At 46.9% G+C, this 15696-nt stretch overlaps 1 protein-coding gene across 5 annotated transcripts in view; it reads right to left on the bottom strand.

The window, feature by feature from the left end:
• TNS3 (tensin 3) overlaps window positions 1–15696 on the bottom strand; it is a 296848-nt gene that overhangs the window by 127581 nt on the left and 153571 nt on the right. For all 5 annotated transcript variants that reach the window (XM_053608816.1, XM_053608817.1, XM_053608818.1 and 2 more), the window contains 4 exons: window positions 14579–14643; window positions 10931–11014; window positions 1343–1455; window positions 160–220 (listed from right to left, as the gene is read on the bottom strand). In XM_053608816.1, the coding sequence (XP_053464791.1) occupies window positions 160–220; window positions 1343–1455; window positions 10931–11014; window positions 14579–14643 (323 nt within the window). The remainder of the gene's footprint in view (window positions 1–159; window positions 221–1342; window positions 1456–10930; window positions 11015–14578; window positions 14644–15696) is intronic.

The raw sequence follows: 15696 nt of genomic DNA, 5'->3' as shown, positions 1-15696 counted from the left end.
GGTCGGGTGCGATGCCAGCACACAGGCGCCCCATGCTAACCCCTCTGGACTCTCTTTGGCTCCTTGGCATTTTCTGTCCCCCTCCCTCCCCCTCTTCCTGAGGGAGGGGCAACTGAGGCTCTGGGCTGAGCAGAAGTCCCATGGAGGAGCGGCACTTACTAGATCCCCGACGTGTACACGGGCTGCATGGCTTGGTAGAGCTTCAGAAAGGGCCGGCACACTGAAAGAGAGGCACAACTGTCTGTGAAGAACAGAGAGAGAGAGAAAGGAGCCGAGAGGCCAGGAGAGCCCTTGCCCAGAGCCTGACCTGAAGGTTATGGAGCCTGCAGAGTAACAGTGTGACCTTTATCCAGAGCCCTGACCTGGATAAAGCCCCAGAATGCCTCATAATCAACCTCATTCAGTAGGGTCACATTCTGGCCATGATGCCCAAGGGGACCTAAAGGCACAAATGTACTTTAAAGAGAAAACTGCTGTGTGAGAACTTATGTGGGACTGGGAGGAGGGGACAGAGCCCTGACCTCGCCCTGACCATAGCTACTAGCTGTGTGCACCTGCATGGGACTGGGGAGAAGGGACAATGCCCTGATCTCAGTTATTAGCTGTGTGCATCTGCGTGGGATGTAGAGGGAGGACACAGGGACCTGACCTCAGCTATTAGCTGTGTGCACCTGCTTGAAAGTCAGGGGAGGACACAGAGCCCTGACCCTAGCTACTAGCCGTGTGTACCTGAATGGGCCTTGGGGGAGGACACAGAGCCCTGACCCCAGCTACTAGCTGTGTATACCTGCATGGCCCTTGGGGGAGGACACAAGGCTCTGACCCCAGCTACGAGCTGTGTGCATTTGCGAGGGACTGGGAGAGGGGACAGTGCCCAGACCCCAGCTATGAGCTGTGTGCACCTGCGTGGGACTGGGGTGGAGGGAGAAGATGCTGGCTTTAGCTTTCCAAATGTGCCTTTCCTTGGGGTCATGTTAAAGGGAACAAGGAGATGGGCTCCCAAGAAGAGTTGGGGGAGGCCTAGTCACATTTCCCATGACTTGTGACCTCAAAGCCAACTGCACAGCTGACTCCCTGGCCTACAGCCCAGGATGACTTGTGTCTACCCGAGTTACTGTTCCCTCTTACTAGCCTCCTGTCCTCCTGATTAACTAACTTGGCCTAACCCCACAAAGATGACCCTCTGTCCACAAGAGGGGGCTGCAGTAAATGATCAGGGAGGCTGAGCAGCAGACCCTGGGCCCTCAAAGAAGGAAAGAAGCTTGTTTACACTAATGGGACCAAAGCCAGCCCCTAGTCCGGGCCAACAAATCACAGATGCCATGTCATGGGGGATGCTAACCTCCACCGGTGTCAAAGTTGGGGGTGCCATGGAGGATGACAAAATGCAGGAACAAGGGCGAGGCGTTCATCTTCACCGATCCACACAGGAGTCCACTCAGGAACTGAACGTACCTGCAGAGGACAGCAGCTTAGACTTTCCAGAAGCGCCTTTGGCTCCTGCCTGAGGACAGACGTCCAGGAGGAGGACAGATTCGGCCTGGGGTTCTGTGAGAGGACTAGTCCCATCGCTGACAAGCTGGTGGGGGTCAGCGAGGCACCCCAATCCCCCAAAATCTCTGGGGACATTGCACATTGATTATGTACCAGGGACACTGAAGCCCGAGCAGCCTCCTGGAAGGCCTCTGCACCTGTCCAGCAGACCCGCAGCTAAACAGAGCCAGGCCACAGGGCAGTCAACACCCCCAGCAGGGAGTGGCAGGAAGCAGAGGCCAGGCATATAGGTGAGCATGAGCTCTGTGACTGGCATCACACCTGTGACAGGGTCCAGGAGCAGGGCCCAACACTGCTCACTGCTGACGGCTCCCACTGCTCTCTGCTCACACCCAGGAGCCCAGCAAGAGGCTGGACTCCTCATTCCTGTCCCACGCCCCAATCTCTGGGGCCTTCCCACTACTCCCTCTCTCTTCCCAACCCAGTTCCACAGGGCTACAGCCCTGAAAGGCACCACTTTTCCTCTCTGAGTCTCAAGCACCTGCCTCATGTGCCCAATGCCAACTGTGTGCACCTTTCACGTGCACAGGTGGTGAACAGGAAGTTTCTACACTGGGATATCTCAGTGCCAGTGTCCTCATGCCGAAGGACATGGCAGTAATGACAGGAAAGTGAGCCAGGGCCTGTTATTCTCTGTGACACTTCCTCGGCCATGGTCCTCCCTGCTGGTCCCCTGCCTGGCATGGGCCCTGCCCTGAGATCCCTACCCACGGCCACCACTGTAGCCTGTAACACCTCACAGGGAATTTGCATGTTTCCATGTATATTTCTACCAAAGTACTATACTCTTCCCAAGGAGGGTGGGGACTCTGCAGTATCTACCCATCTGTGCAAACCTCCAGTGCCCACAGCAGACAGAGACAGTACCCAGTAAGTGCCTGTGTCACCAGCACCACCTGGGAGGGAAACATCACGAGGCCTCATCTTCCTTCCTTAAGAAAACACCCAATGGACCACCAGCAAAGTAAACACCCAGAAGCTAAAGGTCAAAACTTAGCTTCCACAATGGTGCAAACTACACAATAAGATGAATAGAACTCCACCACACTTATCAATTCTGTCAATAAATGACAATGGATTGAATTCCCCACCGAAGAGGCACAGGCTGGCTGATTGGATTGAAAAAATCAGAAGCCATCCATATGCTGTCTCTAGGAGACACACCCAGCCTTGAAGGACAAATCAAGATTCAGGGTTAAGGGATGGAAAACAGTATTTCAAGCAAATGGAAATCAGAGAGAAAGGAGGGGTTACAATCTTATTTCCAGACACAAGCAGATTTAAAGTAACTAAAGTTAAGAAAGACAAAGATGGACACTTCATACTGGCCAAGGGAACAGTACAAGAAGACATTTCAATTTAAAATATTTATGCACCCACCTTAACTGCTTCCTGACTGACGAAACAGACCTTGATGGGTCTGAGCAATATCATATCCCACAACTCCATAATAGCCAGGGACTTTAACACCCCTCTGACAGAACTGGACAGATCCTCTAAGCAGAAACTAAACAAAAATACAAAGGACTTAAATGTGACCCTCAAACAAATGGTATTAATAGACATATATGAACACACCATCCCAAAGCTAAAGAATATACATTTATCTTGTCAGCCCATGGAACATACTCCAAAACAGATCGCATTCTAGGATACAAATCAAACCTCAGCACAATAAAAAGAATAGGAATTATCCTTGTAATTGCCACAAGGCAATAAAAGTGGAACTCAACTACAACAAAAACATTCATCCCTACGCAAAGGCATGGAAACTAAACAACCTTATGCTGAGGTACAGCTGGGTTTAGGAAGAGATGAAAGAAGAAATTGTTAAATTCCTCAAACATAACAACAATGAAGACGCAAGTTACCAAAACGTGTGGGATACAGTAAAAACAATCTTAAGAAGGAAATTTATTGCATTAGATGCCTCCATTCGAAAAACAGAAAGAACACACGTCAAGAAACTCACAAACCATCTTATGGAACTGGAAAAACAAGAACAGGAATAATCTTATCCCAAACCCAGCAGAAGAAAAGAAATAATCAAAATTAAATCAGAGATTAATGAAACTGAAAACAAAAGAAGTAGAAAATTAACAAAACAAAAAGTTTGTTTTTTGAAAAAAATAAATAAAATCAATAAGTCTTTGGCCAGATTAACTAGAAACAGAAAAGTAAAATCTCTAATAACCTCAATCAGAAACAATAAAGGGGAAATAGCAACAGATGCCACAGAGATACAAGAGATTATCTGATTGGGGAAAATATTTGTAAACCATGTATCTGATAAGGGGTTAATTTCCATACATGGAAGTCACACAACTTAATAGCAATTGATTAAAATAATCTAATTTTTAAAAAATGGGCACAGGAACTTAATGGACTGTTCCCCCAGAGAAGAGGTGAAAATGCTCAACAGGTGTGTGAAAAGGTGTCCACCATCATTAATCATTAGAGAAATAGAAATCAAAACCACAATAAAAAAAGAGAGAGAGAGATTATCTCTGAGTACTATAGGAAACCTTATGCCCAGAAATTTGACAATGAGGAAGAAATAGATCACTACCTATAATCAAACCCTCTCCCTGGACTTAACCAAGAAGAAATAGATCTCTTGAACAAACCAATTTCAAGCACGGAGATCATAAAAACAATAAAAAAAATCCCAACAAAAAAAATGCCCTGGCCCAGATGGCTTCACACCAGAATTCTATCAAACCTTCGAAGAGCTTATATTCATACTGCAGAAATTATTCTAAAAAATTGAGAAGGAACAAACCTTCTCCAACACATTCTATAAAGCAAACATCACCCTGATACTAATACCAAGAAAAGACAAAACTAAAAATGAGAACTACATACAGACCAATTTCATTAATGAATACACATGCAAAAATTCTCAAAAAAAAAAACCAATCCTAGCCAACAGATTACAGCTACATGTTAAAAAAATCATTCATCACGATCAAGTAGTTTTCATCCCAGAGATGGAAGGCTAGTTTAACATATGCAAGTCCATAAACATAATTCTCCATATTAACAGAAGCAAAAACAAAGACCATATGATCCTCTCAATAGATGCAAAAAAAAAGCATTCAATAAAATTTAGCATCCTTTGCTAATTAGAACACTTAAGAATTTAGGCTTAGGTGGCAGATTTCTTAATCTGATTGAAGCCATCTACCATAAACCTACAGCTAATATTATACTGAATGGAGTAAAATTGAAAGCTTTTCCACTTAGAACTGGAACCAGACAAGGACATCCAAATGGGTGGAGAGGGGGGTCAAACTCCTGTTCTTTGCCAATGATATTATGAGAACTCTTATACTTAGAGAACCCCAAAGATTCAACCACAGGATTCCAGGAAGTCATCAAAAAATACAGTAATGTCTCAGGACATAAAATCAATGTCCACAAATCAGTAGCCATTGTATATGCCAATAACCACCAAGATGAGATGTTAATCAAGGACACAACTCCTTTCACAGTATCTTCAAAAAAAAAGAATGAGATACCTAGAAAGATACCTAACAAAAGAAGTAAAGGACCTCTATAAAGAAAACTGTGAAACCCTAAGAAAAGAAATAGCAGAAGATATTAACAAATGGAAGAACACACCATGCTCATGGCTAGGAAGAATCAACATTGTTAAAATGTCCATACATGCCAAAGCATCTACAGATTCAATGCAATCACCATTAAAATACTAACATCATACTTTCAAGATTTGGAAAAAATAATTCTTCGTTTTGTATGGAACCAGAAAAAAACAAAGCCAGGGGCATCATTCTACCAGACTTTCAGCTATACTACAAGGCTCTAGTGATCAAAACAGCATGGTATTTGGTCACATATGGAGACACTGACATTTGGAACAGAACAGAAAGCCAGGAGATGAAACTAACATTTTACAGCCACCTGATCTTTGATAAACCAAACAAGAACATACACTGGGGGAAAGAGTCCCTATTCAATACATGGTGCTGGGAGAACTGGAGAACCACATGGAAAAGACTGAAACTGGACCTGCACCTTTCTCCACTTACACACATTGTTTCAAGATGGATAAAAGATTTAAATCTAAGGCATGAAACAATAAAAATCCTTGAAGAAAGGGTGGGGAAAACACTTGAAGATATTAGCCTGGGGTAAGACTTTATGAGGAAGATTTCCATGACAATTGCAATAACAACAAAAATAAACAAACAAATGGGACTTAATGAAACTGAATAGCTTCTGTACAGCTAAGGAGACAAAAACCAAAACAGACAACCTTCAGAATGGGAAAATACATTTGCATATTATGAATCGGACAAAAGCTTGACAACTAGGATCTACAGAGAACTTAATCAACAAAAAAAGACCCAACAATCCCATATATCACTGAGCAAAAGACATGAATAGAACCTTCTCTAAAAAAGACAGGAGAATGGCTAAAAAACATATGAAAAAATGCTCATTGTCCCTAATCATCAGAGAAATGCAAATCAAAACCACCCTGAGACATCACCTGACGCCAGTGAGAAGGGCCAACATCACAAAGTCTCAAAACTGCAGATGCTGGCATGGATATGGAGAGAAGGGAACATTTTTTCACTGCTGGTGGGACTGCAAACTAATGCAACCTTTTTGGAAGGAAGTATGGGGAATTCTCAAAGAACCCATTTGATCCTGCAATCCCATTACTAGGCATCTACCCAGAAGAAAAAAAAATCCTTTCATCATAAGGACATTTGCACTAGACTGTTTATAGCAGCTCAATTTACAATCACCAAAATGTGGAAACAGCCTAAATGCCCACCAACCCAGAAATAGATTAACAAGCTGTGGTATATGTATACCATTAAAAAAAAATGGAGACTTTATATCTTTTGCATTAACCTGGGTGGAGTTGGAACACATTCTTTGTAGAAAAGCACCATAAGAATGAAGAAGCAAGAATCCAATGTACTCAGTTCTAATATGAAGGCCGTAGGAGGGCTAATACAAGGTGGGGGGTAGAGGAATGAGGGAGTGGGGAGAGGTGTGCAGGGAGGAGGCAGTACACAATTACAAATGCAATGGGTATAATTTAATTCTTTGTACTCTCAATGAATCCCAAACAATTTTATAAAAAAAAAAGAAAAAGAAAACCCCTCTGGCTCGGCGCCCACAGCACGGTGGTTACAGTGCTGGCCACAGGCACTGAGGCTGGCGGGTTGCAACCCAGGCCAGCTGAACAACAATGACAACTGCAACAAAAAAACAGCTGGGTGATGTGGCGGGCACCTGTAGTCCCACCTGCTTGGGAGGCTGAGGCAAGAGAATTGCTTAAGCCCAATAATTTGAGGTTGCTGTGAGCTGTGACGCCATGGCACTCTACCGAGGGCAACACAGTAAGACTCTGTCTCGAAAAAAAAATAAAATAAAATAAAATAAAAAAGAAAGAAAGAAAAAGAAAACCCCTCTGACTTTTGCTGGCATCACTTTGTACAGGAAGCAAACTGCACAATAGAGAATTTCTGTTAAACATTACCCAAAACCTGGAAGAAGCCTGCTGATACAGTCCACCCTCCGGGAAAATGTTAGAAAAGAGCCTTTGCTTCGGCTTAAGTACAACTTAATGTGAGAAAAGGGGCACTTCGTGTTCCCATCCTCCTTGCAGCAAACTGCTCTTCTGTGCTGTCAGGAGAGCCACAGAGCCTCACCCTCGAGGTTCAGCCCTGGTGGCTGGTGACCAGACCAGAGCCGAGCCTCCAGATGGTCCCATAGCCCTTCTCTGCCGGGAATTTTCTACCCTGACCATGAGACTTCCTGCCCTCTGTTCATTGTATATAGCTAGAGGAATAAGTGAATCTTCTGTTTTTAATGACCTAAATTATACACATTGCAGATTTCATAGGTTTTCTGGCTCCTTGGTTTTAAACAAAAGTGAGAAATCATAGTAGTCTGGGGAGCCTGAGTCATCCCATCTGGGGCAGCTCTTCCCTCCCTGTAGCACCAGGCAGACCTGGACACTAGGAAATCCACCCACCCTGCTTGCCCTGCCCCTTGGTGGCACAGTGACTCAGCCTGCACCTGGCCATCTGCTCAGGAGACTCTGCAGAACCACACAGGTGCGATGGTCATTCACCCTGTGGACACTCTTAGTGCTCGATGTGCACCCAGACCCAGGCATCTGGGTGGAATCAGTGTGTATTTTACATTTTCAGGCAAACAGGGATGGTTCCGTGACGCTGGGCCCAGGGGGAGTCCTGCTAATGGCAGGGAGAGGAGTTTGACTTTGGCTGAGCCTAGAGCTGCTGCAAAGTCCCATGAGGGGCCATTAGCTTCCCTCAGGAAACTGAGGCCTCTCCCTGACCCAGGTCTTGTCCTGTACTGCGTGGTCATGAACTGTTCATTTCCACCGATGTGGCCTGGTTGTACTTGTTGCCCCTGTTACCAGAGAGGGCACGAGAAGTAGTTGCTGTGTCCACTTCTACAGCCAGAGGTGGTGTAGAGGCTGCTCAGGAGGAACACAGTGGCAGAGGTACCACAGAGGCTGCGCTCCCCAAGTAGCAGCATCCTTTAGATAATCTGACACCTGCTCCCCTCGCATCTCTCAAGTGTTCTTTAAACACCCAAGAATCATGCCAAAATGACAGAAATATCAAAAGCTAAATAAAGCTCTAACACCAAGATGATTTCTAGGATCCTAATTTCTGCACACCAAGATGTCTGCTTGGTCTCTTCTCTTCACCTCACAGGAATACCCGCAGGTGCACAGAAGTCGTGGGTGGCAGTCTTAGGTGACTCCCACCTGGAACCTCCCAGGGTCACTTTTGCAGCTGACACTCAGGAGATGTCAGGTCTCCCAGAAACAGTCAGCTACCTTCCTCTCTCCCCATTCACTCAAAGTAAGGGGGCCAAGAAATGTGTGCTGCTATCTTGAAGGAAAAGGAAAAGTGGGAAAGATAGAAGAGGAGGCCAGTAACTTTAATGATTTTAATACACCACTTTCCTGATGCTCACGATCAGCAGAGATTACACCAGGACTTTCGTTTAATTACTTATCAAACAGAAAGGCCTCCAAGTTCAGAGGAGGTCAGGGGCTCCTGAGCACAGCAACAGTAATGAGCCGCACAGAAGGCCACACCAGGTTGAACTGGCTGCTTCTGGAGGGTTGTGGGAGCAGGGAACTTACAACGGGGTGTGGCTGACTTCACCCTGTGGGCTGAGCTTGCAGCTGTGATAACAAAGTAACAGAGACCTCACCTCCTATCAGAGATGGTAAAGAGCTTTTGGGCCACAATTCCCAAGTTAATCAACCACCCTCAGGAGTGATTATTACAAGTTTGACTTTGATGATGTCTGAGCTCAGTCCCAAAATGGCATGCAGAGCACCCACCCCGACCTGGGGCCTTCAGGATGACAGAGGAGTTCCCAGCACAGGGCTTGTTCCCATAAAAACTGTCATTGCACATTCTTTGGTCCCTAACCATTTGGTGAGCATCTTCTAGCACAGGTACAGACAGGGCAAGGGGACAGGAAAACAGCAAAGAATAAGAATATTTCCCTTATCTTGGGTACAAGGAAATTAACCTTGAAGTGCAAAATGGAATCCACTCAATTACACTGTTAAAAATAAAAATGCCTTAGCTTCAAATGCGCAGTGCCAGGATGGGTACAGGAGAACCTTGGGCATATTAAAATGAGGTGATTTGGGGCAGTGCTTGTGGCTCGGCACCGGCCCCACATACCAAGGGTGGCGGGTTTGAACCCAGCCCCAGAAAAACTGCAACAACAACCCAAAAAAAGTAGCTGGGCATTGGGGTGGGCACCTGTAGTCCCAGCTACTTGGAAGGCTGAGGCAAGAGAATCACCTAAGCCCAGGAGTTGGAGGTTGCTGTGAGCAGTGTGATGCCACGGCACTCTACCAAGGGTGGTAAACTGAGACTCTGTCTCTACCAAAAAAAATAAATAAATAAAACAGAATAAAATGAGGTGATTTCCTCCCTTTCCCCCCACGGTCTGTTAATGCTATTAACAAGACACTGGTGGGGCGGCGCCTGTGGCTCAAAGGGGTAGAGCGCTGGTCCCATATGCCGAAGGTGGCAGGTTCAAACCCAGCCCCGGCCAAAAAAAAAAAAAAAAACAAGACACTGGTGCAGTGAGGAACAAGAACAGAAAGAAGGAACCAAGGGCAGCCAGGCTTCCTGAATGCGGGCTAAGCATTGTGCCAAGGTCAGTCCCTGCCCACGCCTCATCTTCTTTGCGGAAGGTTGTATGAATGTCACCATTCCGGAAACTGGTCAACAGAGAAATAACCCTTACTGGTTCAAAACTGAGCAAGGGGCTATTTATATAATACTAATGAAATTCTGTGGTTTCTGTAAGGGACTTTCCTTCCACATGAGGCCTGTCGCTCAGAAGCTTCCCCACTGCCCCAACTCTGCCCACCTCTGTCCTTCCTCCTACACACCCCATCCGGGTAGAAAAGACCCAGGGCCTTAGAAACCCCAAACAAAAGGAGCCAGTACCTCTGGCTGCCTACCTATATCTGCTGACACAGAGAAGACAAAGGCACAGGCCTACAACTCTGGTGTCTTCAAGACTCAGAACCATCTGGCAATTGCCTTGGCAATTCTTGTACAAATTCCTGGCTTTCTGTTTTCATGAAAATGCAATGGAACCACCTGCCCAGCTCCAGGTGTCACCTTCTCACTGCCCCTCACCCCACTGACCCTGCTTGAGTTCTTGGCCTCATTCTGGGAGGGCAGATGGCAGAAAGTGACAGTCCTGCTCCCCCCCAGCTGTTCCCCAACACATACGCTGAGCACCTTCCAGGGGTCACATGGCGCAGTGAAGGAGAGATGGGCAGCATGAGAGACAAGTGCTCCTGCCTCCGGGAGCTGATGGGCTAGTACACAGGTTGGCCAAATGAACCTGGTAATGTGCTTATGTCAATAAAGTTTTATTGGAATGCAGCCACATTCACTGATGTCTATATTGCCTATGAAAACAGCCATGATAGATCCCATATGGCCTGCACACTGCTCTAGTCCATTACACTACAAGTTCACTGACCCCCAGTCTGGCAGATTAAAAACAGTTCCTACATAATGCTAGAAATCAAAACTCAGTGCAAGAGAGGCAGACCCCAGCTGCTGCGGGCAAGGAGAGGGCATCCTGGCCCACCTCTCCTAGCAAGCCAGCAGTGTGGGGGTTTCCAGACCACATTCACCACAGTGGGGCTCATCTGCTCACTCCAAGTGTGAACAAGCTTCTCGTTCAGCATTAACACAAGGACACCAGTTGGAGGGCAGGTCAGAGGAGATGGCTCTTCTCTTTTCACATTTTTAAATATAAACCAATCCACTCTTTTCACCCTGACTCTGGGGTATATACATACCGTTTCTGAGATGGCTGCATCAAAGCTGAAACTTTGTCATCGTAAAACTTCTTCATTGCAAATCTGTCGAGGGCCTGGTCGGCACTGGGGAAGCAGAGCAAGAGAGAGCGAGAGGGAGAGAGAGAGAGACATCATCAACTCAGTGGAGCTCCTTCTGTGTGGCTACATGACAGGGGACGTATGTCCCATGGCTGTTCTGAGCGACCAGCTCCTACAGGGGCTTCCCCCTCTGGTTGCACCTGTGCACACACAGTCCACCCATCTCTCTGAGCCTTCATCTGCCCTGCAGGACTGCATTCCACTCAAAGTGGAGGCCATACCTGCAGGGTACAGACTCTCTCCTCTGAAACACCAGCAGCTCATCTAAGGGTGGGACACCCAGAGGTGCCAAACACCTGCCCCAGGGAGGAGAATCACTGGGCTTTCTCAGCAGACAGGCAGAAGGCCGGGATCTAAAACTATCCCTGGCCAGCATGGTACCCCAACAAAAGAGGACAGATTAGATGGGCTGTGCATGAGACAAGAGGCCTCGAGGACGTGGGGAGCAAACCCAGGGCACAATAGTTAGTGCACACCTCGCTACGTCCCAAGAAGTGTGTCTGAAACACACGTGGGCTGGCCAGAAACACTCGAGAGAGGTACAGGGTGCTGCAGCCCTGGAGGGATTTGGAAAGGCACCTGAGCCTCAGGGCTGCACAGTCATGTTTTGAAGTGACTGCCACAGAAGTCATCCTGCTTGCCAACAACATACTTGATGTTACACTCACGCTCCACAGTGCCCACTGCCCAGTTTTCAGCAAAACTTTCTAGAAACCTCAGAGGATATTCACAGATTTTTCGGAGATGATTTCAGCACACACCATGGAATCTGAGAGCAGTAAGTCTTAACAACTCAGCCTCACTTGAGCCAAACACTTCTTTCAAATCTGATAGACGTGTGGGCCTGTTTCTTAGAAAATTATATATGGGTTCCTCCAAAAGAATGACCCGTATGTATATGAGAATTGTCAACGTCCTAAGGCAGTTTTGTCCAAACTGAGGGTCCACACACTGTTACTGGTCCTGGCATTTTGGGGGGAGATGCAGAAGACCAGAAAAAAACATATAGGGACAGGCAGAATGAAAAAGGAAAACACTGTAATTTAAGTTTAACATAAAAAGGATAACTTGCTGCTGATATCTGGCCGAGCATGGGGCTCACTGCTGGAACTGTCACAAACAGAAGGTCCATTTAGGCAAAGGATATTTCACACGTTGATCAGACGTGTCTTTTATGTGGAAAAGTGTAGTTAATATCTATTCACTAACTTTTAAGTAGTTATTTATCTTGAACTTGTTGTTCATTACATGCTAATAATACATTCTGGCTGATGTTATGTTCCATGTTAATATAACTACTAGTATCAACATGAGGTACTGGCTTTATCTTTACAAACTCTCATTTTTACTGTTCTTCCTTTGTGATTTCTAGTTTCTATCTTGTTCTGTTTGTGTAGCTTGTGGCAAAGGCCTTTAAACATGTGATTACTTCTGGAATATAATCTAAGAAGGAAAATTGCAGAAATGATCAAAGATGTACATATAAGAACGTGTCCTTCGTGGCAAGCTTTGGCGTAGAGAATAATCAGAAACAACTGAAATTCTAAGGAAAAACTAGAAGCCATCTGGGTAGACAACAGATGCTTAAATATGTAATATCAGATCCGCTGAATGAAGGGCTGTGCCACCACTGGAACTGGGGGGAGACACATATGAAATGGTGCTGAAGTGGAAAGCAAGTTACAGTGTCAGCTCATTTAATTGAAAAGCACGTAACACGGTTAGTCCCTTGAGCCAAAAACTTAGTTGGTTCTACTAATAACAGCAGAAAATACCTGAATGCTGATGTTATTCTATGTGGGTCATTAGGGAAGTTTTGAAAAACAGAAAATGTAAGAAACATAAAATCTGTGTGGGCCCTCCCAGCAACACAGATAAGCTGGGCAAGTTGAAACTTGCACAGGTGAATCAGAAAGGATGCTGTGTTTCCTAGAAGTGAAATCGTGGGCCATAACAGGTCGAACTTTCAGAGTGACCTTCCATCATAAGTGCTTTCAGTGTAACAACACTCTGAGAGATAGAACTATCATTCCCACTTTCCAGGTAAGGACACTGAGGCTTAAAGAAGTTCAGGCAAACTGCCGGTCACCGGCAGCTGAGATACATACTGACTCTTCAGAGAAGAGAGAGTTTTTTAGAAAGAGAGTCGCAGATGTGCTCTCAATGAATTAAGTTCTTACGTTGCATCTCCCCCCAAATGCCAGGCCCAGTAACAGTGTGTGGACCCTCAATTCAGACAAAACTGCCTTGTTGGGGCAGAAATGCTCAGGGTGGTCTCTGTCCCAAACTAGCCAGGCTAAATTTAATCTCGACCAAACGTCTTTGGCATATTTGAGGGACGGATGTGAATGGGAATCTCAGTTTGTCTGGGACACACACAGATGATTATTCTCACCAATGGGGATCTGATTTTCACTCAGGGGTTGGGTTTCCTCTCTGGCAGGCACTAGCTCCCCAATTTGTTTCCAGAGAAAACATTCAGAAAGTCAAATTTCACTCCTTGGTGCTAGAAAGGAAAAGGTTTATCGGCTCCTATGAATAGGCTTCTATATCCACAGAGCGGAGGCTCCGGCTTCACAAAGCGGGCATTGAGGAGCCAGGGCACACGCAGCGCAAAACCCACAAAGGATGACATTTTCCAAAATGAGTTTCAGCATGAGCAGAGATCTGTGTTCTGGGAAGCACATCAGGGCACACCACGGCTGCCAGGTGCCAGGCGGGCCAGCGCAGAGCTGAGGCCCTGCTGCTGTGCCCACTGTGCCTAGCTGAGGGGACCCCAGTGGCACCCTGAAAGTCCCCACAGTGATTGCTGCACTTGGTGAGAATCAGCCCAGACCTGGCTTCCTGTTCACAGGCTGTGAGATGAAGAGCAGGCTGCCTGATCCCTCTGAGCCTCTGATCCCTCTGATCTGTGCCCACTGTGCCTGGCTGAGGGGACCCCAGTGGCACTCTGAAAGTCCCCACAGTGACTGCTGCACTTGGTGAGAATCAGCCCAGACCTGGCTTCCTGTTCACAGGCTGTGAGATGAAGAGCAGGCTGCCTGATCCCTCTGAGCCTCAGTTTCCTCCTCTGTACAATGGGAACAATAATAACTTCCTGATGTGTTAGTGGAGGAAAATCAAGGAGAAAAGGATATGCTTCCCAGAGGGCCAATACATGCAAAACACAGTGGCTGTCACCCTGATTATTCAAAAGGTATAAATAATCCAGTGAGACAACTTTGTTTTTGCTTTTCATAAACAGTGTTTACCTCTGTTATTTCTACTGGACAATGACAGTGATCGCACATATTTTTTTAATGTCTCCCTGGAAGTACTTAGACTCAATCATACACAGCTGTCCAACCAGGAAAATGTCTTTTTTACAAGTGTAAACCCTTCAGTGGAAGCTGACTCTCTAGGCCTCGACCACCTCGGCACTAGGGCCAGGGGACACGGCCCTTGCCATCCAGGACAACTCCCAGGGAGACGGCTACCTGCCACAGGCAGTCTCAGGTGTCAACAGCCCAACGCAGAAGGCCGACGTTTCCAGCCTCGTCTCCAACCTACCTGGCCGAGACATTGGTGAAGTGCATGTAGGATGATATGACCACTCCAATGCGTCCTGTCCCACCCTGCAGAAGACAGAAGAAGAGCTCATTGCCTCCAGCATCTGCACAGAGATGTGATTAGAACAGGTAAACTCGGGCGGCACATGTGGCTCAGTTGGTAAGGCACCGGCCCCATATACCGAGGGTGGCGGGTTCAAACCCGGCCCCGGCCAAACTGCAACAAAAAAATAGCTGGGCGTTGTGGGAGGCGCCTGTAGCCCCAGCTACTCGGGAGGCTGAGGCAAGAGAATCGCTTAAGCCCAGGAGTTGGAGGTTGCTGTGAGCTGTGTGAGGCCACGGCACTCTACCCAGGGCCATAAAGTGAGACTCTGTCTCTACAAAAAAAAAAAAAAAACAGGTAAACTCTCACCTTGGGACACAATGACAGAAAGCTGGCTTTTTTTCTTGAGACAGAGTCTCATCCCATTGCCCCCGCTAGAACACCATGACATCACCGCTCATAGCAACCTCAAACTCCTGGGCTGAAGTGATCCTCCTGCCTCAGCTCTCGAGTAGCTGAGACTACAGGCACCTGCCACAATGCCCAGCTAGCTGTCCTATTTTTACTAGAGATGGGGTCTAGCTCTTGCTCAGGTTGGTCTCAAACTCCTGAGCTGGATGGATCTTCCTACCTCGGCCTCCCAGAGTGGAAGGATTATAGGCGTGAGCCATGGCACCCATTCAGAAAGCTGGCTCTAAAGGTTAGACTAGCGTTACCTCCTCCTCCGACCCAGCTTCCATGTTCTGGGACAGACACCTCCCAACACAACAGAAGCCTCTGCTACAGGGCCCCCCATGCCAGGTTCCAGCAGTGAGGGTGAGCGCCGACTGCAAGTCCTGGAAGGCAGATCGACACGGCACGGCCCGCATTTCACCCAGCTGGGCAGGAAGACATTGTGCCAGAAACTGCAGCAATTAGCATGACTTAATTACCCAGGTGCGGGGCAGTGAATGCCAGCTCAGGGTTGCACACAGCCCTCCCTGGTGACACACAGGATGCCAGGCAGGTGTTCTGGGAAAGGAATCACTCAAACTGCAACCCCACACACCCGAAGCCTAGCCCCACAGGAGGCCAAT

This window comes from Nycticebus coucang, chromosome 11 (genome assembly GCF_027406575.1).
Source record: "Nycticebus coucang isolate mNycCou1 chromosome 11, mNycCou1.pri, whole genome shotgun sequence".
Classification (NCBI taxonomy): Eukaryota; Metazoa; Chordata; class Mammalia; order Primates; family Lorisidae; genus Nycticebus; species Nycticebus coucang.
This window is presented reverse-complemented; position numbering and strand designations above follow the sequence as displayed.